The sequence below is a fragment of the Filicampus tigris genome, chromosome 4 (assembly GCF_054856515.1).
Source record: "Filicampus tigris isolate MCC_2025a chromosome 4, RoL_Ftig_1.0, whole genome shotgun sequence".
NCBI lineage: Eukaryota > Metazoa > Chordata > Actinopteri > Syngnathiformes > Syngnathidae > Filicampus > Filicampus tigris.
This window is the reverse complement of record NC_141220.1, coordinates 20,967,617-20,990,438: the sequence shown is the minus strand read 5'-3', so window position 1 is coordinate 20,990,438 and position 22,822 is coordinate 20,967,617. Positions and strand designations below refer to the sequence as shown.

At 41.7% G+C, this 22,822-nt stretch overlaps 1 protein-coding gene across 3 annotated transcripts in view; it reads right to left on the bottom strand.

Annotated features, from left to right (window-relative positions):
* znf423 (zinc finger protein 423) overlaps positions 1-22,822 on the bottom strand; it is a 125,092-nt gene that overhangs the window by 80,954 nt on the left and 21,316 nt on the right. For all 3 annotated transcript variants that reach the window (XM_086028962.1, XM_086028961.1, XM_086028963.1), the window contains exon 3: positions 16,233-16,427. In XM_086028962.1, the coding sequence (XP_085885088.1) occupies positions 16,233-16,427 (195 nt within the window). The remainder of the gene's footprint in view (positions 1-16,232; positions 16,428-22,822) is intronic.

Sequence of the window (22,822 nt, the reverse complement as noted above, 5' to 3'; positions counted from 1 at the left end):
ATGTACTAATGTTTGAACCGTTAACTTGGATTGTATGACTAAAACATGAATAATTAAGCACTAATGGGGCTATTATTATTTCAGGAAAGACAATCACATTATGGGACTTCAACACATGTATTAGTCTTTGAATATGTGGGTTGGGAAGGTAGGAATTAAGCAGAAGGGACATTAGAAAAACATGGTGCAATACACGAAGACTGCGTGGGTAGATTGTACCGTGAACGAGATTACACCATTGTGTCATTAAGAACTCCTTGTTTGCTAAAGTACACAGATATGCTATCCAAATCAAAAAAGGCAGGTGCTCCTCTAAATTGTAGTACATGGATAGAGACATGTCAAAAGTGCCCATTTCACTCGCACCATTATGTCACTAGTATTGGCATACCTGCTTATTAAACCTGCGGGAATTGAGACGGTGCCCTCTCGGCAGTTATATTATAGTGTCTTTATCTGTGTCCTTTCAGCGAGGGCCTAATTCATTTAGTTCATCCCACAGGTGTTTGCTCGGGTTGAGGTCAGGTTCTTCCATACCAAACCCATCCAAAAATACCTCACAGACCTTCCTTGTGCCCTGGGAACAGAAAAAGGCCTTCCTCAAACTGCTCGCACACATAAATCTGAAAGTAGAGCATTCAGATATGTCCAAAATGTCTTGATCGAGGAGATGACATGAAATTGATTACAAGGTGTGTCCTAGTACTTTTGAAATTGATTTTGAAACAGCGCCGTCAGACATTGCTCAAGTTTTTGTCAACCTGGCTCCGGTCTCCTTGCTGCGGTGAGACACGCAAGTGTGTTTGTTAGGCACAGCTAAACTATTACCCGTCTCTTCATGCCTCTAATATGAACCCCCCCCCTCCCTTATCAGTCAGCAAGCAGTCAGCCCCCGCACCCCTTCTGCAGCTGTCACTGCAGCCCTCACCACAAACAGTATTCTCAGAGGACCAACTCCCAAGCACACAGGACAAATACCCACGTCTACTCAAAATGTATAACAAACACAGACGCATATCTTCATGCCCAAGACTGAAGCTTTCTTTACTCACATTCACACACAATTTTATCTGCTTATTCGCAGACCGCATGTTTTGGCAGCTGACAAGGGGGAGAAATACCCACTTAGCCTCTCACCCAAAACCCCCAAAAGTCTGCAATCCACTATGCACACCCCCATTACAATGAGCACTGGGCTCAAATCTAAACCAGAATAGGAAGCGGCAATTGATGGAGGAAGTTGGACTCTTCATGCATCTACTTGCAGCAGTGCTTAGGTGAATAAGAGAAGATGCAAACGTGGACGCAAAGTGCAGTGCACTGCAATTCTCCATCGGAAGAGCTCTCATTAGGGCAGAGAGGAAAGGGAAAACCAAAGGAAAAAAACTGAGATTCTGACAAAGGAAACGCAAAGAGAAAGAGATTCGGTGGACGGTGCTCAAATTCGACGCCAGTTTCTGGGTGGATTGCAGTGATCCCACGGATCGATCAGTCATCACCAATCATCGGTGGAGTTGACTTTACCCAAACCACCCAACCATCTCCAACTTCCCCTTTCATCGCTGTCGTTGTTTGTGTTGTTTTGTTGTTTATTTGAAAGGCCTTATCTCACTGCGCTCCCCAGCAGCCCCTACTCCTGACTTATTTAGCAGTGTGTTTTCGATCATATTTGAGAAATGAAGAGCATTTTGGTTAATATTTCAAGACATCCCACTTGCACCAGACAGAGAGGGAAAGAGAGAGAGAAGAGAGAGACAAAGAGAGAAGTGGTGACAGAGACACGGGGGGAAAGGAAAGGAGGGAATACGAGGGAGGAATTCTCTTGTTCCTTAACCCCAATTCAAGTAGATGGGAACAGAAACATGCTGTACACAACACATTCACTCTCTCTTTCTAACTAATAAACACAGTGACAATAACCCTAAAAAACATATTGCTCACTTCAAAAGTATGTACAGACAAATATCCGTACCATACCCTACAAATAGGTTTAATAAAAATTAAATACAATTAAAAAAAGAGACATACAGTATAACCGTAATCACCAGGACTGATCGACCATAGATGGGGAACTGTAAAATATGTCGTCCGTGGTTCTCAACTGGGCTTTAGAAAATGGCTCCATGTTAGCATAGTAATTATTTTTGTGTGGAATACTACACTGTTCTCTCAACTTGAAAAAGTCCTACACTCCAGATTAAATGTGCTGAATCAGGCCCTGATCAAACGCATCATTAACATAAAGTTTTGATTACAGATAGAGAATCTTAATTGTGAAAAATACAAAACAATATGGAATAACCAGCTAACTGCTGCTGACAAAGTACAGCACCGATACATCTTCGGGGTCACAGGAGAGCTGAATTCTAGCAAAAAGACTAAGAGAGAAATGATCTCTCTACAAATAACATGGACGTACAGTATATTGTGGGCAAAATGTCTGCCATACTGTACAAACATTGAGTTTGCCACCATTATTTGGATGAGGGCACTTGTAGTGCTTGAATGTGTCTGCAATTTCTGACCCAAATTTTTGTCAACGCCTGTGTGTTTACCGCAGGTCTGTCACACTCACACAAAATATGCGTGCATACCATGATCACATCTCTGTCACACACTCACACAGCTACTTATATATATATGTGCAAAAAATGCATAGGAACACACTTGACAATGTCTGTGCCCTGAGACTTCCCACAGTGCAGTGAATTCCAATCAGGCAGTTAGCAGGTCACCTATTTCAGGGGACAAAAGACAGGGAAAGAAGTGAGGAGGGTGGAATGAAAGGCCGGGAGTGAACAGAGGGGATGGAAACAAAAGATTCTGGTAGCACCCAGGGGAGAGGGCCCAGAGCAGCTGACGTCAGTGTGCGTGCATGTGTGTTCTGCATCAGGGTGGGGGGTTCGAGTGGGAGGCTGGCAGAGTTGGTCTTGGCGCCCCCAGGGAGCTCTTGAGACAGGAAGAGAACAGTGCTGAGCAGGACTCCCAGCCCCCACATAACCAGGTGCCCAGACAGAAAGCCTGGCACACACAGCTCATTCACGAGAGTCGGCCGTAGCTTGACAAAGTGGTTCATTATTTATCATTAAATACACTAAGGCAGAAAAGACAGTGTCATAGTATGCAGCAGCGCCTTGGTGTGTGACCGCATCACAGTATAGTTGCATCATTTCCACTTTGTCCAATTCCTCTCTTGATCCTTCTCCCTATTCTGTTTTCTGCCGCTCTCAGCCGCTTCTCCCCCGAGTTGCGCTTTTCTCTGACATTTGGCTGGACAAAGGCGAGTCACACCTGAGCGCTGGGTTAAAACTATTATAGGCTGTCTCCCTGTGGTACACTGGCCTTTGCCACAACTGTCTGTGACTGAAACCGTGCATGTGCATGAATGCATAGACCACCTGGGGAGATCAAACTTAGCATTAGCATTGGCTTTTAAAGTAAATTCAATTAGCTTCACTGTAAACCAGAGGCATCATTCAGATAACGGAAATTGACAATTCATTTTTCAAGCCATTGTAATAAATGAACAGTATTTACTTAAATAACCTCGCTTGAGCTTTATGTTTGTTACAGAACTGTGGACATGAGTTCATAAAAAAAAATTCAGAACATCCTGAATGGAAAAATATCTCACACATAAAAACTCTGCGCTGTGTCCAAAAGAAACTGAATCTAAAGAGACTGGAAACACATTCTGTGTTTTTGTACGGGTTGCAGGAACTTGGGATGCCAATTCAGACTCACCTCTTCCTCTGTCTGAACCACTATGAAAACATGGATATAAAGATGGATGGTCACACTTTAATTATTGAAACTATGAGACAAAGCCAGTGTTTTTGACTCTCAGACATTTAAATGTCTTTACTTTGGCATCAAGGTTCTTGTTGTTTTTTTTTTTATTCAGATACAAAAATGTGTCAGGAATTGACCGAATATGCACTAAAATGAACAAAAAATGCGTAAACCTACGAGTGCTTTAGAAGAACTCAGATTCGGAAAACAGGTCAGCCATGATTGGTCGTTGTGAGCATTTGTGATGTCATTTTCAGTCGACAGAAGACAAAATGGACACCCCCAGAGATGGCTGAAAATGAGTGCCTTTTGCTGTCTAACTTATATTCCACAAACGCAAAATTAATCAGAATGCCGTGTTTCAACTAGTGGGCCTGCTGGGAACATATTCTAGAAAAAATATATGTTTGGGTTGACTTTCACTCTAAGCTGTACTACCTTGTTCACAATCACATAGTTTTTAGTAATTTCAAACTAATCTCTATAAAGTTGATTATTTGAACGTGTTCTCAACCAAACACAGAACTGGCATGAAGATGAATTAATGTTGACCAGCATTGTTGAGCAAAATTGTGAATTTAATGGAGCTTACCTGTTATTGTGGGTTTTATAGTGACGCATGAAGTTAAAGTGTGAGAGTAGATGAGTTTTTAATCTTTGTGACGCAAACCGTGCGGTAGCCAGTTTGTGAGTTTCCTTTTGAAAAAAATGGTTTGCTATGCTGTAAATGCAGATTTTCTACTTTAAACGTAATGACTTATCATCAAGTAATGTAATCTAAATCAAAGTCAAGTTGAGTCTTTGATACGTTTGAGCCAGCCCAGTTGCAAAACCGAAAACTGCCGACTTGAGTCTGACTCGAGTCAAATCGTGTGACTCGAGTCCCCCGCCTCTGCCTTTCAGGAGTTAAAGTGAGTTAAAAAAGAGAATAATGTATAATAAAAAAGACTTCTGAAACCCAACTTAAATCAAGGGCATAACAAATCCAAGTCCTCAAAGCGGGTATGGGAGCCAGAGGTGAGGTGGAAAAAAAGAGTGGAAAAACAGAGGGAGGGAGGCAAACAGGGGCTACTTTGGGGCCATTCGCCACAGGGTGTGGGTGTATGTGTGTGTGTCTTGGGAGGGCACAGTGGGGAAGTTTGGGGGCATGGAGGAAAGGATCAGAGCTTTGGGGCCAGCTCGGTGGGGAACAGAGGGGTTTGGGAGAGAATGGCGGGAGGCGAAAGGGGGGGGGGAAGGGAGTCAAAGGGTGAGTGGAGGGGATGTGGTCAGTTTTGGGTTTGAGAACTCAGCAGGGAGGTACAGCAAGGAGGGAGGGAGGGAGCAAAGGATGCAGACGCTGGGGCCAATGTGCTAGGAGGCAAGTGACATGTGACTTGTGATCCAAAGATGAGTATGAGGGATGAAGAATAGGGAGGGAAGGTAGAAAGAAAGAATGTATAAAATGGCAAAATGGGAGGCCTGTGTTCCACTTGAGAGGGAGAGAAAAAAAAAAGAAGCTGTGAGGGAGGGGAAAAATGGAGAAAAAAAAATCCCAGGTGTCAGCAGGAGGGGGGAGAAAAAAGAAAAGAAGGGGGGGGGTGAGGTTCTGGGGGTCCTGGTTGTTGGCAGGGGTGCAGGAATCCAAGGGAATGGCCTGTTCCTCATTATCCAGACACCCCCTACACACACAGGCCCCTCATGGCCCCATGACAACTTTATCCTGGCGCATTGAAACACTCTGACAGAGACACAAAGCACACACATAGATATAGAAATTATACAAATATGGTATATGTTAAGATCGCGAAATGATTAAAACACAGGTTCATAAACACAGGTGAAGATTATGACAGAAGACAACTGGCACTGCTCAGTCCTCCTTATTATAAAAACAAATAAGAATTCTTCATGTCCTTATGGGTTGATTTTGGTGACATCTGCTGCCAAAGATGGTAACAACAAGTATTTCATTCAGGCTGCGAACAGTAAGATGCTGGTGCCCATTGAAAAGGTAGTTAGTACTGTAATGTCAAAACAAAGTTGCAACCTCCACCCGTAGCGCTTCATCTAGCTGCAGTTTTGTTTTTTAAAGGACATCTTTTTGATAGGAGTCATTTTAATTGTTATAAATAAATAAATATATAATAATAATCACAAAAGTGAGCGATTGGCTGACAACCAGGTCAAGGTATAGCCCGTCACGTGCCCAAAGTCAGCTGGGATAGGCTCCAGCACACTCGCGACTCTAGTGAGGATAAGAGATGCAGAAAGTGGATGGATGGATGGAGTTTGACAAAACTTGACAGGAAAACCAAACTTTCATTCCCATTGGGGAGTTAAAAAGGAAGGGTGGAAAGAAGTGAAGCTGGGTGTCATCACAAAACAATAACAATTAATGTAATATTTACAAACGATATAGGCAAGCCGAGGTAGACAGATAATAGAAATAAGGGGCCCTGTTACGGAGCCCTAGGGAACGCCAGACGGAATTGGTGGGTTTTTGGAGTTTGAACTGACAGTGAGTGGCTGGAGAGGTATGATTTAAACCACTCACAAGCACTTGTGATTCCAATAAAAGACACCATGCCAATGGCGGTGGCGTCTGCGCCCGATAATTCCGGCGACTCTAAACTGAATGAAGCAAATTCTTGCTTTGAAGACACCGTAGTCATAGGACAACTTAACCTCTTAACACTAACAACCACCAAGGCTGAAAGCAATCAGTCCCTCCATGTAACATCTCGTAATTGCTCCATCATGGTACAGTAAGAGGCAAAACCACAAATCTGAAAACCAAACAGAAAATGGCTGCAGAGAGCAATTTATTTATTCAAAGATATGTAAATGTATATCTCCTTAATCTGACTGTGTAAATATTTGATCAATAAACACAAACACAGAGACAAATAACAGCAAAGCTGCAAAACCCTTTGGCTGAAGAATTCTAATGAATGTTTGGAAACAGGAGCCGTCGTCTTGTAGTCCCGCCATCACACACACACACGTGCGCACGCGCTCACACACACACACACACAGACACGGCATACTGGACCATGGACAGAGGCTATTATCCGTCTACAGCCACTAGCGCACACAAATATTTACCCTCCGCAAGATCTACACACAAGGCACACAAGGACACCGAGTGAGCGAGGCAAGATGAGAGGGAAACAAGAGGGGGAAGTTACATTTTTAATTGAGTGCTTCTTTACCTCAGAGCAAAGTGGGGCTGAATACAAGGGGGCGAGCCGCTGCCAACACACACACACGAGCACACGCACGCGCACACAGGATCTTCTGTCCTTTGGCAAATTCTTGGTTTCACTCTTGCATTAAGTCAGACAAAACTAAATGAGTTGAAGTCGTCGGCGACAGGGGAGGAAGAGGTGAGGAATGGGAGAGAAAGAAGGGATAAGAGGAGAAAGAAGACGAGAGAAAATGTCCCCACAGAGTCTTTCTCCCTTCCTGGAGCGAGCTCGCGCCCCTGCAGCGCCGCCTGTGTAATTTCCAGCGGCAGTGAATACAGGTATTAATAAAAGCCTCATGGGGAAGAGCACACAATATAACCCTACATTTTCAGGCATTATGAAAGGACGCCCCTAGGGGTCCTCGGGCTCAAATTTCTGAGATGCAGGCATTGTAAAAAGACGCCCCCGGGGGAGAAGCCCGCAATAGAAATCTGCTGAATTCAAAGCATTTCCAGAGCCCTGGTGGGAGCCATTACTCCCACTGGAGGAGGAGAGATCTTTTTCACGCACTCCTCTTGCTTTCCAAAAGCTCTCTCTCTCTCTCTCTTTTTTTTTTACCAAACATGTGTTGCTGACATGTTGACAGATTGCTCAGTGAGGTGTTTAGGTGCATGCACAAGGCACGTCTGCTGAGACGCCAGCTCCATCCTGCTCCCTCTCTGTCTCTCCCTTCCCTTGCCACTTCCTACGTCGACCCCCCCCCCCCCCCACACACACACACACACACACATCCTCCTTCCCCGAACTGCAAACCTCTCAGCGCACCCAAAACTGCTCCCATCCATATTTCATAAAGGAGAAACTAGGCTGAAAGAGAGATGGCGAGGGAAGGAGGATGGAAAGAGTTTGGGTGAGAAGGAGAGCATACAAGGTGGAGAGGATTGTGGGGTGGGGGTGTATGAAAAAAAGGAAGATAAACAGAGACAAAGCGGGATCAAGGGAGGGGAGCAGGAGGAGAGGACAGATAAAGAGAAATAGAGCGATGAAGTCAGTGGAAGAAGTGCAGTGAAAAATGAACCCTGTGATGAAAAATGACTCCACAACAACCCTTCTTCGTCGCCGCATGCTGTGCCCCCCCTCCTTCTCCTTCTCCCTCTCTCTCCTCGCCATCCCCCTCTCCTCTGGTGCCGGGCTCTCGCTCTCTCCCTGGAAAACCTGAGCAGCAGCCAGCTGTGTCTGTGCGCTATTACTGTGCATGTGTGTATGTGCAAGCGCGCTTGTATGTATGCCAAGGGCTGAGCACAGGAATCTTCGGGCCACCCCCGGGTACACGCACACACACACACACACACACGCGCACATACATACGGCGAAGGAGGAGGGAGGCTGGCAAGGAAGGGGGTACGCGGGCAGAAGGAGGGCAGCACGGAAGCCGACAGGGAGAATAACAAAAAGACACTGAAAGAAGAGGTGCGAACGGGAAAAGAGCGTAGCATTTATTTTGTTAGTCATTTGTAACCGCTGGACATGCACACTGAGACTGAACAAAGAATCAACTTGAAATCAATATTGCAATGAAGTAAAATGCAATTTTCAAATGCTATTGGAGGGGGGCGACTTCATTTCAGTTGATCGTAGGCTTTTATATATATATATATATATATATATATATATATATATATATACACATTTATATATATATATATATATATATATATATATACACATTTATATATATATATATATATATATATATATATATATATATATATATATATATATATATATATATATGCAGTCATGACATATGTAAAGTTGAAGTGATAAAGCCACAGATTTGCTCGCATTATTAATTTGATTTATGGCGCTGCCATCAAGCTCGTTGGTAGAATTTAGGAAGTTGTCGTAGTGAACTCTTAAAAGACTGCAAGTCAAAGTGTTTGGTAAGTTAACAACTGCCTACGGTTCATTTGCCTTTATTTTAGTGTCAGACTAACCTACAGGACCAAAACATTTATGAATAGTAAATCTGATATTGTTTATCGTAGATTAATTTATTGATTGTGTTGGTTAAAAATACATGGGAAGAGGACCTTGAAAAAAATAATCTCGGCAAATCGCAATATTGAGGGAAAAAAAAAAGCATCACGCACACACACACACACACACACACAGTTCAAGTGGCAGACCAGAGTGCAGGAGGCCATCTGTAATTTTGTTTCAAATGAAGCTCCTCCTACATTTCCTTCTCGTAGAAAGTGATCTGTGGTTTTAATAAGAATCTTGGCCTCACAGGACTCAGCTGCTATGCTGTCGACAGACGCAGTGAGGTGCGTGCATGTGTGTGTGCACTCGAGAGAAAGAGAGAGAGCGAGAGACAGCGGGTTGCAACAGACGGTTGAGGCTTAGCAGAGGGGAGACGTCCCGCGAGGGAAAAAACCAGTCACCCAAGGGCCCCTCCACTAAACAGCCCAGCTCTCCCCGCTTTCCCTTCCCTCCATGTTTTTCTTCCTGTGATTAGCCCTCCTCGCCCTCATCTACTTCCCTTCCTCCTCACCTGTCCGCCCCGCTTCATTTTCCCTTCCTCTTCTTTGCTCCCTTGATTTCATTGTGCATCCCCTCCCTGGTAATGTGCCTCTCTCCTTCACTGAGAGGAAGGAGAATAGACAAGCGTGCAGCTGGATGTGCTCTATTGACAAAGATTTCACAAATACCTTCGGAAAGTGCGTGCGGTTCCAACACACTTTTGCTTCCACTCGTGCCGTCTAAGACGCGACTGGCTGGGTTAATGACTTGCTATTTGTCACTGACAGCGCCCGTTCGGGCCCTCCTGCTTTGACAGACAGCTACATCCGTTACTATTTGTCACTCACTTCCTCTTCTGTCTATTTCTTGACACATCACTCAAGGTGCTGAACTCTCGCAAACACCTCACACACATCGGGTATGTGTGTGCATATAAAACGAAACAAAGGGGACTTACAAGACTGCCGTGGCTTTGAAAATGCTGTCTACAAGAGAGTGTTTAGTGTTCAATACATGAAAAACATTCACCATTGCATCCACCATTGCATTGTTTTTTAGTATTTTGACAATTAACTCATTCACTGCCAAACCCATTCAGACTATCTTTTACCATAAAGTTTGAAAAAAATTGAAAAAAATATGAATACGTTCCTGGGATATTTTTTTAATAATATAACTTATTTATATAGTTCTATTGTGTCTTGATGTAAAAAAAAATAATGTGCGAAAGATGTGGTACGAGGTAGTTAGCATATCGGCCTCAAAGTTCTGAGGTTGAGGGTTTAAATCCGGACTGCGACCCTCCTGTGAGTCTGTGGATGTGAGTGCAATTTGTCCAGATTTGTCCATAGGCATCCTGTGATTAGCTGGCAACTAGTCTAGGGCAGGGGGATGCCCACGCTTTTTCAGCATGCGAGCTACTTCTAAAATGACCAAGCCAAAATAATATACCTACAATATTTATTCATAAATATACTGAACATTATTTATATGTACAAAAGATTTCTTGAACTCATCTACATTTTTTTGTCCTAACTTTACTCTAATGACTTGAAATGGGAGAAGCTAAGGATGGAGTCCGGACAGTGGCTGCTAATTGCGAGCCATGCGCACGCTTCCAAATGAACATCAGCCGTGGTGGAACGGAACTTGGACTTATTAATGCTGTTTATCAATACCCCGAAATTGTCGCTCCTCATTCCCTCCTTGGGTGTAGCGACAATACACTGAGAGATGAGGCTAACGCACTTTGAAAATGACATTGTGAGAAAAATATCCTCCTCCCACTCTGTATGGAAATACTGTTCTGCTTTGGTCCCCTAACCATTTTCATACTTTAATTATCTTTAGAGTAGACAAACCTAATTGGAGGGTAATAAGACAACTAGCTTGTTTGCTATAATTTTGCGAGTCATGCGTTTGAGCCCTGTACGACCATCAAGTAATAAACTTCGTAACGGATGATAGGTGGCTGTCTACATTTTTTTTAATGCCATGGGATCGATTTACACTCCCTTGGGGATCGACCGGTCAATCACGATTGATGTAATGGGCACCCCTGGTCTCGGGTGTACCACATAATTCGACAGTTGACAAAAAGAAAATCGATGGATAGAAAATTAATGGGTGTTTTGGCACCTGTGGATTCACCTATTTACATACTTTTTTCATCCAATTATTTAAAATCCATGTTTTAATTCAAATAAATAAATAAATAAATAAAACAGCCTAGGGGAGCCAACCTCCATTTTTTGTGAAAAATGCTTACTGGTGCTCGGCCCTCACTTATTCACGAATTTTGGAGGTTAAAAAAAAGTTTGTCCCCCCCCCAAATCAATAGTAACGGATTCTAATGTTTACACATTAGTGTTATAGGAACTCGAGCCCTCTATATGAGACAAAAACTAAGTTCCACATATGAAAACAATTCAATCCAAGCATGGAGATTTGAGGTTAGGCTAAGGTTAGATGTATGTGCACATGTGATGTGGCATAGTAGGGCCGGAGAATGTTCTCCATTTGATCTGCGGCATTTTTTTTCTCCTCCGCTCTTCCTCTCCTCGGGGAGCCTATGCTCCACATTCTGACTCCTACTGAGACCCATCGACACTCCCGCGACTCTCTTGCTCGCTCTTTCTCTTGCACGCACAGCACACCCACAGGATAGATACCCACATGTAAAGCGTAAAGAGCACCGCACATACACAGTTGTTCATTAAAAAGTCATGTCTGATGGGGGGAGAAGGCAAAATATTCTTTATTAGAATGTGTTTTAGGCGCGCACAAACAGGAGGCTCAGTCAGACTGAAGCACATTGCACAAACCCGATGTCCTGTTTGGGGTTATGTGCATGCTTGATTGGGTGTACACACATTTATGTGTCATTGATCTGCGCCGCGGTGTGTGTACGAGTGTGTTTGTCCAATTTGTTCTCAAATTAATGGTGCCTCTTTATAGGCCTTCTGCTAGAGTGCCACTGAATTACTTGGTGCTTCACAGTTGCACCTGGGACCCATTCAGTGTTATAGCTGTAGCTCCATGCTAACTCGGGACTCATTCGCCACAAGAGTATACAGGGTATGCTCGGACGTCATTTCCTCACCACAATAAGCCCACTCAGGCACACTAATTAGTGAAATCTGCTGCAAAATGGGAGGACATCTACGATAGGTGCATTTTCGTGTGTGTGTGTTTATATTATTCAAGCTCATTACGCAATGAGCGTATCAACCCTGTATCAATTTAGTGGCGATTTTTAATGTAGTGCTATTTCAATTTTCAAGTGACCTGCAGTACATCCGAAGTCCCATATTAGCAAGCACTGATTGCTTTCATATTTACTATACTTTTGATTTAATGTGGGTGTTAATTGTTTTGTTATTAACCAAGGGTGTGTTGTTTTGGTTAATGTGCGTGGACTGTAAATATATACACAGGTCATCTGTTTCAATTATGTCAAGCTCCCATTGACCTTATGTAGCCAATCCATTTACGATGTCAAATTGGCAGAATTTGGATGAGGCTTCATCCCAATTTAGCTTTTTTTTCTTCCTCTTTACACTGCCATGACTCACTCACCGAATCAAGAGCTGTAAATAAGTCAATACAGTACACTCACCATTATCTAACATTTTTGCTTGGTCTCTCCAGGTATTGCAAGCTGGCTATGTTGTTTACCTTATGCAGGTCCCGTCCCACATTGTAACGTTGGAAATATGCAGCCAGAAAGGTTTTGGGTGGACCGGCAACCATAGCGTTGAGCTAGTAGGACTACATTTATGGTCCGAAAAATACAGTAGAGCCACAATTTCTTGCTCTTCAGAAGGATAATTTTTCCACACAGACTATTGTTACCATGGATGCACACACCACTCCGTCAAGAAATAACACTGACATTTGTATCTGATTATTCGATTAATCAATAAAATAATGAGAAGAAATACTTGGTTCCATCTACAATAAATCAGTGAAAGATGACTTGCAGATAAAAGTTAATATGATAATATCATGTTCTAATGTGTATTGATTTCCAAAATTAAATCAAAAGAAGAATCGTATGTCAACTGTCCCCAAACGTACTCACACAAGAACAAGAAAACACTGTTCATGCATCACATTGTTTCGGAAGTAAATATGGTTGCCACCAAGGAAGAAGATAACTTTTTTTTTTTTTTTTAATTTGGGTATTGTGTTTATCCCTAGAAGGCGGGTGTGCATGTATCCCAAAGGTCCCACAACATCGGCTCCCAGGAGCAGGAACCAGAGAACATAAAAGAATTCTTTAGTCCATGCTTTTAATTCAAGCTTCTCCACAATAATAACCAGAAAACAGCGGTCCCACAACAACTTTCATACGCACTCTTCTACCAGGCGAATCCGACTCATAGTTGAATCTACATACGCAAACCACCACTTGCAAGCATACATTGTGTTGAGCTGTGGGATTACTCTGAAATCTGAAGCTCTCTTCCTCCAGGGAACAGAAAAAGATTCATCATTTCATTCCATTCCTTTCTCCTGCTCTCCCTCTTGCCCTCTCTGTGGTCTCTCACTCAGTAACATCTTGCCCTCCCCAGACTCCTGTGCTGAAAATCACAGGCCACATCGATGCTCTGACAGCGACACGGCGTACATGAGTGCTGGTGAGCGTCTAACGCAGCACAGTACGAAGGAGACCCAAAAGACAAAAGTGCACTGCAGGGCCTTGTGTGGATCAAAAAAAAAAAAAATCCACAACAGCAATTAAAGAATGTGAGAGAAATAAATCATATTTCCCTAATAATTGTCCGTGACACCAGAATGGAAATATGTGTCATTAAAACCGATGTCATGATGTGGTTAGTATTCTCCAAAAAGGAATGTTATTTAAATGCCTTTGAAAAGCAGTCCCATTTGTTGGGTTAAAGTGATTCATTGATATTAAATCTAAAATCTGCCACACGTCAGTCTTGTAATGCATTTGAAATTGTCAATCTGCTGTTGATTAATGCAGATTCTGGAATGTCTTAAGGCTTGGTTCGCACATTTTTGAAACCAAGTACCACCTCAAAAACTCTTTGGTTCTCCAAATATCACCATCATGACCAACATTAAAATAATGTATATTTCGTATTTTTGTAAGCCACTGTAACATTATGCATAATTCGGATCAAAGTTAAACAAAATACTACCCTTAGTTAATGATTCGACTGAAATGTAAATCATATAACAGGTCAACAAAAATTGTACAGTTGGGTTATAAATAACACAATTTTGGTTCAAAAATGGACTGATCCATGACTTGAGTCAATTTGACCCCATTTTCTGGGTTGTTTTTGCAGAAAACAACCCCAATAATGGGTAGTTTTGTACAAAACAACCCCAAAAATTGGGCTGTTTTGTACAAAGCAACGCAAGAAGGTCAAATTGACCCCAATTAGTGGATCGGTCTATTTTTGACCCAAAATTGTGTTATTGTCAACCCAACTGTTTTTAGGGTGTAAACAAATATTGCTAAGTCATTACATATATTGTATTTTCAAGTACAATACAACTGAACTGTGCTTAACAAATGGACTGCATTGGATTAAAAGCAAAAATATTGACGCCGCTGTAACATTCTGCACAGTTTGAGCATTTAATTGAGTGATTCTCGAGGAAGCCCGTGTAGCACTTGGGGTACTGGTACAACACTGACAGTTAGTTATCTTGGGATAGATAATGCCCAAAACTAAAGAAAACTCTATTTCAGGGGTGTAAGAATAATATATGATAATATATGAGATTAAACAATTACATGCAAAAAAATACACTAAAATATACTTGCATATTAAGGCCCTGCAATGTGCCACTACTGATGAAGCACTCTTTTGACAACTGACAGGATTTGCTTCGTCCCCAAAAATCGTTGACACCCAATGTCTGCATTTTCTGTCGTTAATTAGGATAAAAACATCCAGTGACGTTAACATCTCGGCAAAGCATCCGAGCACCTCCCTGTGGCTAGACTGGCTGGATGTGCAACACGTGTGCTTATCTGCTGGGACTGGATGTTGAAGCAGCAGGTGAATATGAGGTTGCGGTGACGATCATAATACACAGTCTGTAAAAACACTTCACCAGTTTCAACAAAGACCCCCCCCTCCCCAAAACACACACACACGTCTTCATCCCCATATCAAAGTAAACACCATTCCGACGCTTGGAGGCAGCAGACTTTCTTGCAGCCTAAGTGTGTGCACGTGTGAGTTGGCTTGTTAAGCGCACGTTTGGATTAAACTGTAGGAACCAGATGCCCTCACCGCATTCCTTTCATCGCTCCATTAATTACAGCAGTACTAATAATGACTCTAGTATACAGTATGTGTGTCTATTATAACTGGAGGTATCCAAGTACTAAATTGTAGTGGTTGCAAAATCATGATTGATGGAGACGATTGTTACATAGCGGCATTTTTATGTATTTTTAAGTAAACCATATTGTATTGCTTTGGCATTTGGCATTGGCTCACTGACTGTCTTTATATTGCCAGAACAATATTTCATAAACCATGAGGGGCAGAGGTGTACAAAAGTGCAGGTACAATATGTATTTTTCATGTATCAAGGCGGAAGTCAACCAAAACACTTTTTTTTTACTTACTAGTTGAAACACGGAATTCTTATTAATATTGCGTTTGTGGAATATGAGTTAAGCAACAAAATCCACCCATCTGTGGGGGCGGCCATTTTGTCACTTCTGTCGAATGAAAATGACATCGCAGATGCTCAGGGCTCAGATAACGACCAATCATGGCTCAGCTTCAGAAAACAGGTGAGCTGTGATTGGTCGTTACCTGACCCCTGAGCAGTCGCGATGTCATTTTCAGTCGACAGAAGTGATGAAATGGCTACCCCAGAGATGGCTAAAAACGGGTGGATTAACTCTTATTCCACAAACCCAATATTTATCAGAATGCCTTGTTTCAACTAGTGGGCCTGCATAGAACATATTCTTGAAAAAAAATATGTTTGGGTTGACTTCCCCTTTAAGACTCATACCATATCTGGTAGATTGACATAATTCATTCAAAACACACACACACTTTCACACCTTTGAGCAATGAATCTTCAATTAACCTGAAATCCAAGTTTTTAGAAAGTGACAGTAGACTGCAGTACCACCAGAAAAAAATCACACAAAATCAGCATGCTGCCTTCTACATGCAAAATTGTCAAAAGCCTGAAGAGATGAAGTCGTATGAATGAATGAATGTTATGTCCCACCTGCTGGACAGTGGTTGGTCCTATGTTCTGTGAGCTCAGCCAAACATTCAAAGTCCTGTTGACAGTTGTCACAAGTGAATATGGAGTCATCATCGAGCTCGTCGTCATGGTCGCCAGACTCCTCTTGTTCTGCATCCTCAGCAGCCGCCGCGTGGCTGTCCTTAGGCTCGAGCGCTTTGACTGACGCTGGGACTTCTGAGGACAGACGATACACATCATCAATAGGGTTGACAACTGTGTTACTCATTTGCATAAGCTTCTCTTTCCTAATCATCAGTAATACATGCTTTGGGCTTACTTACTTCATTTTCATGTTTAACCATGCACACAGTACACAAGTCGTTCTCTTTAATCATGCTTAACAAACACTTTCCTTTTGTAACTTGTGTCATTTTGTTTTCTGTCGGGTGAGTTGAAGCATCATTTACTTTCATTAATCTAATTCATTGTTGCTTTGACATTTTGGAATGTGGTTTGTGTTCCTGAGTACAAATGAATTATACCTTCTCAAATCAACCATATGCTTGTCCTTTGATTTGTGTAAATTGACTAAATTACAATGCGTCGCTGTCATGTGAAAAACACTTTTTTTCATTTTCTTATTTTTACATGAATCGTGTTTCTGCGTTACAGATGTCGCATTAAAGTGAAAATTAAAAAAGTTTTCAAAATTGGAGATAAGTGTTTTTCACAGGACAGCGACGAATGACAAATAGGTATAGAGCTTCAGCATATGACATAGCGTGAAAGTGTGTGTCCGTGTTAGTCATGTGAGAGGCGACCACTGCCGACCAGCGCAGGGTTGTGATGGCCCATGCTCTCCGCTCCATTGTGTCTCCATATTCACACCTTATTATCACTTTATAAATGCTGAGATTCCAGTAGGACTGACAAATGATGACACAGGGAGGAGAGCATGAAAAATCCAGCCATTGCTTTGATATATATATTTAAAAAAAACAAAAAAAAAACGGTCAGGCTACAGTGCTGGACTAATATTGAAAATCTAAATGTTAAAAACAAAAAATCTAACTTTTCTTTTAATATATTCAATAAAATAAAGGACTGACGCTCTCCTTTAAGTTTACAATGACAGCAGAACATATTAATGGCATATGTTGTGTTATCCTAAACGGACAAAAGTATTGGGACATCTGGGGAGACATTATGGAATTGTAATTTTCCCTTTGCAGTTACATCAGCCTCCACACATTTTAAACCTTGCTTTGTGCACTTGGGCGCAGTCATGCTATAATATAAAATGGCCTTCTCTTCCCGCAAAGAAGCTAGCTGCACAAAACGTCTAGGTCTGTTTCAAGCGCGACTACGGGTCTTGAATAGCTCTTTACTGATTAAGGCATATTCTCAAATAGTCCATTAAAAATCTCGACCAAAAGAGTATCGTAAAAGCAAAGCTAAACATGGGAAGGTACAGTCGCCAAGAAACCAACTGCTACATCTCTTCCAGACTAATTTATAATGGAGAGGTGTGATGGGAAACGGGGATGCTGGGAGGCGGGGAACGAGGGACTGTAGTGATGGGGTGCAGTGGGAGAGGACATTAGTGATGGAAGGATAGAAGGAAGGCTAGATGAAGGGATGAGGATGAAGAGAAGGAGGGTGTTGGCCATCTGTCCAGTGGTGAGAGCACCGTCTGGCCAGGGAGAGAAAGTGGACCCTTTGCTGAAGAAACTCACAGGCCCAAATTTACACACAACAATGAACGCACCACTGGAACCAAATCCATATTAAATATCAAATAAAATCATTAATACATCTAAATACATAAATGTTATGTAAAATGTAATATGCAGCTGTTGGATTACATTGTACATTTTAGCAAACACCAGTTCATAGTGTAGTTAATACTTTAAAAAGAAGCAGCTCTGTTGGATATCTAACCGGAGCTGCACTACAAAATACGCGTATCGGATTTATGGATACAAGATTTTGTAGGGGTGTCTAGATTTTCTGGGGTGTCAACTCTCGCATACAATATGCTTTACAGTACATAAAAGGAGACGTTTTCACACACATACACACACGCATGCATAGCAGGGGGTTGTGATGCCAGAGGTGAGGGCAGTGCCAAATCCAGTGCATGCCAACACAACCTGCTGTCATGGCAACAGTGGGACGAGCCAGATGAAATCATCTCTCTCACTTGTGAAGCAACTTAATGTTTCTGTGTGGGTGGGTGTGTCTTTATTGCGCCATGTTGATGCCCTTGGTCTCCTTATCATTTTTTTTTTTTTTTCTCGGTCTCGCGGTAATTTGCGTCCACATTTGCCCTTATTTACCCTCCTCCATCACAAATGGATGAGACACAGAGAGAGAGAGAGAGAGAGAACACCAATAACGGGGACTCTCCACACACAAAGACCCATGGACAATAATAATTGTGTGTGGGCTGCTGCTTTGATTATTTTTGTTGAGCGGCAGACCTACGTCTCAATCACAGTGTGGCTCTCAATTTCTTAAATAAACCAGTGCCTCAAGATATCAGTTGAAATCATTTATTGAGCAGACTCAAAAAGCTAAACACTCATTCCCCATTTATATCCATGGAAATGCCATCGCAAAAGAACAACTGTATTTTTGTAATGTGATTTCAATGACAAAAATAGCACTATATGGCCAACTAGGGATTGTATAAGACACACACATGGATATACATGGAAGAAATATTCGTCGTTCGTCATAGAGATCAAAATTGTTCAATGGTGTGTCTACATGTGTTGCCGCAACATCTGTGTTCATATATCTGTTGCTTAAAGCAGTGATTTTCAACCAGTGTGCCGCGGAAAATTATCTGTCAATTTTTTTTTTTTTTTTTTACAAAATATTCATATAAATACTCAATGCCCTCATTCTGTTTGTTTTATGTTTAAGAGTGGCAATAAAGAGAACTGAAGTGGCACAAAAACCTTGCAGTCAAACCGTCATTATGCATTAAACGACCCAAAACATATCAGTGAGCAGTATTAACTCCACAAGTGTTTTGCTTTTTTCTTTGGGGTTTTTACTCATCACAGTAGAGTAACAGTGATGAAGGTGATATAACGGGTCATGGAGTTAGAACTTCGTCAGTGGTAAGTGCATCTCTGTCCTGAATGCTCAGTTCTATAGGGCTTGTATTATAGTTGAGCATGTTTGAAAGCACCGGGCATGAAATCATAACCATATATGTGTGCCAAACAGTTAACCTCTATTTTTTTGACACATAAAACCAAAAATATATGCATACACATTTTTGTAGGATATAGCAGTAGAGACAAAACACACACATGCATTGTCTATAGAGAACCATAATCTCTGAGTTGCAGACTGTCTCTATGCCAGGAACAACCACACATTATAACACACTGAGGCACACATGTTCAATACCCACACACAGCCACAGTGTTTTGATGCTAAATGAATATGACCATGACCATTAAGATTTTTGATGTTGTCACAAACCCATTGACTGGTCTCCAAATCTTTTCCATAAACCACGCTGATTCTTAATCTAGCCATGCAATGATAGACTGAATTATATTTGGGGTGCGAAGTGAACGTAATGCAATTAAGGTAACTGATTAAGCAGAAAAAAAAAAAGACCAACAGTGAGGTTCTTGTAAAATATAATTTAGGTGAGGAAATGTAGGGCTGAATTGAGATAGTGGCGAAAACAAAACAAATTGTTTACAAAATAAAAAATACAATCATTTAGCTTGTGATTTTATTAGGTTTTGACAGATAGGTTGACATGGGTTTGACACTTTGACCTCATGCAACCCTGGCTTTGGACAATGAGAACATGCCTATGAGATGTTTTTTTATCCCCTGCTGGAAATGTAATAAGTAATATTCCAGGTTGTAGTTATCTGCCTGAGTAATCTGGGGACAATGGATGTTTAATAACAGGTACAAATATAAATATGCTAACTGACACCTCAGGAATAATTAGGTCACTTTGCATATCTGCAGGAATGATACACGCGGTGTGTGTGGAGTAGTACTGATGCGTGTATGTATGTGTGTGTGTTTGTGTACACCCAGGGTAATTAGATAAAGAGAAGTGAATTAGCAGAGTCCACAGTGCAGAGTGATGTTACGCATCCTAACCCCGCCCAGCTGAGACCCACTAATCACCACTCGTTAGTCCCGTGTGTGCGTGTGCGCGCGTGTGTGTGTCATTACCTAAGTTTAAACGAGTTCATTGAGGTATGTAGTGAGTTAAATGATATCAAATGGTGCATATTGCTGGTCATATAAAGCTGATTTCCCCTCCCAAAATTTTTAGCATTTGCATGTAAACAAGCTAACTCCGGTGACGTGTTGTCACAATGTATGTATCTCATCGTTCAATTGATGTTTTTTGTGTGTATTTATATATTGTTATTTGTTCGATAGTATTATTAGTAGTATTAGTATTAATATTAGTATTAGTATTAGTAGTAGTAGTAGTAGTAGTAGTAGTCATATGGCTCCAAAGTTACACAACTTGTTCAACCAGATTTTCTGAAAATACATTTTGGGGTTAAAACTATTGCATTAAGTGATGGCAGGCAACACAAAAAACACAATTGTTTAAATATCATTTGCATATCGTCGCTGTCGGGCGGAATCCTCGTAGTGACCAAATGACAACTTTACAGGAGGTTAAAAAAACAAAAAAAAAACGCCAGCTTGAGTTCCCACGTTCAAGTTGTATTATACCTTATATTGCTATTGCACATTCACATCCGCATTATAGGAGGTTTCCAGCGGACAGCAACGATATGCAAACTTACTTTACAAAGCTCAAGCGGGAAAATGACCAAAGAAACTTGCAGGCAAATGGTGCCTTGTCAGTGTGAATAGTACTGTACATTGGCCATCATAATTATATGACAGCTACAAAATGTAAAATGTTACTCTAAGCAGAACTTAGAATGAATGGATTGTGTTGGATTTTACGTTCTAAAGTAGCTCCACTCCTCTTTTCTTGCCACTGTGGTGAACATTATTTTTGGGTACAGGAGTTTTCTGTGTGGTTTTTTTTTTATGTTGTGGACATAGCCACAGTCAACATGAACCATCACCTGGGGAACTAATGAACTGGGAAATGGTCCTGAGCTGTTCCTTAGTGATAGAACTGAAAGATAGTCCCAAAGCAAGACACCTTAAATGGGAATAAAACATAGCGTAACACTGCAAAGGCAAGGGGCTTACTTATGTGTTGGATTTGGCAAGCAGAAAGTGGTACTTTGGCCTGACTTGCACACAGCTGCTCGGGGAAATGAATATCTGCGGGCCAAGTGTACATAAAACACCTACATACACACGCACATGTCTGCACAAACCTTAAAGAGGCATCAAAAGGTGTGGAGAAGTGTGTGTGGCGCTTCCAGCAGAATGTTTCGAAAAGCAAACAGCCGCGACACAAGGCTTTCATTCTGCTCCACATCATCACTGTAGTCGAATTCACTGGCACCTGGCTGCAGCAAGCACCTTCAGCAGGGCCACCAACAACAAGCTGTGATGTTCAAATCAAACCTGCACCATGTTGCCCACCGATGTTATTGATGTGTCTTCAGACACATGCGACCAATGTCACATAGTATGTATCACACTCAAGCCGCCCACAGCAGACTTCTAGCCCAGACTCGGTTAAATTGGAATGCCGCATAAGCGCTGGGCCAGAGCACACAGTACCAGAACCTCTCGCGTGTGTTTTTCTAATTCTCTTGTTAAAGGCCACAAAAATGGCTATATTCAGTGTATATTTACCAAGAGGGCACTGGCATGTGAAAAAAATATGGTGCCGCATAAGCCACTTATTTGGCTACATACCAGGAATTCCAATATTATCTCCATATGCCTGATTGATTTATTAATTCCATTGCCAATTATATAAATGACATGCCCAACAGAAATCACTTAACTTAACATCTCAAGTCAAATATTAACATTTGAAATGAGAGCAAAGATCACGAGAATGTCTTTATTTACATGTCATCTTTGCACTGGCATCTTGTTGCTGGGCAGAATTCAACCTGTCCACACACACACACACACACACACACACACACACACACACGCACACCCACACAACAAAAAAAGACTCCAAAGCAGCACTACATCCATACATGAATTCAATCCAAGTTCTGGTTTTCATTTACCCTGTTCAGGGTCATGGGTGAACTGGAGTTTATCCCAGCTGACTTTGAGAGAGGGTAAACCCTGGACTGGGGGGGGCTCATATAGAAAAACCCTTTAAAAACCCCATTCACACACACAATAAGTCTTCAAGTAAGCTGCCATGCTACTGCTATATCCTACATGCAACTTACTCCTCACAGAAAGGGCCTAAGCAGAGATTCAATCTCTGAAATTCTGACTGTGAGGCAGCTGTGCTATCCACTGTTTTAACCAACAGCACTACAATGACAAAAAATGTAACATTAAACACAACGAACCTAATGAGGAAACGTTGTCTTAACAAAACATGTTTCAACCGCTGTTTTTTTTTTTTTTTTTTACAAGAAATATCAGCAACAATACATTACCTTTTTGAGCTCAACATGTCAAGAATACAAAAAGTAGCCATCTTGAGTGCACTC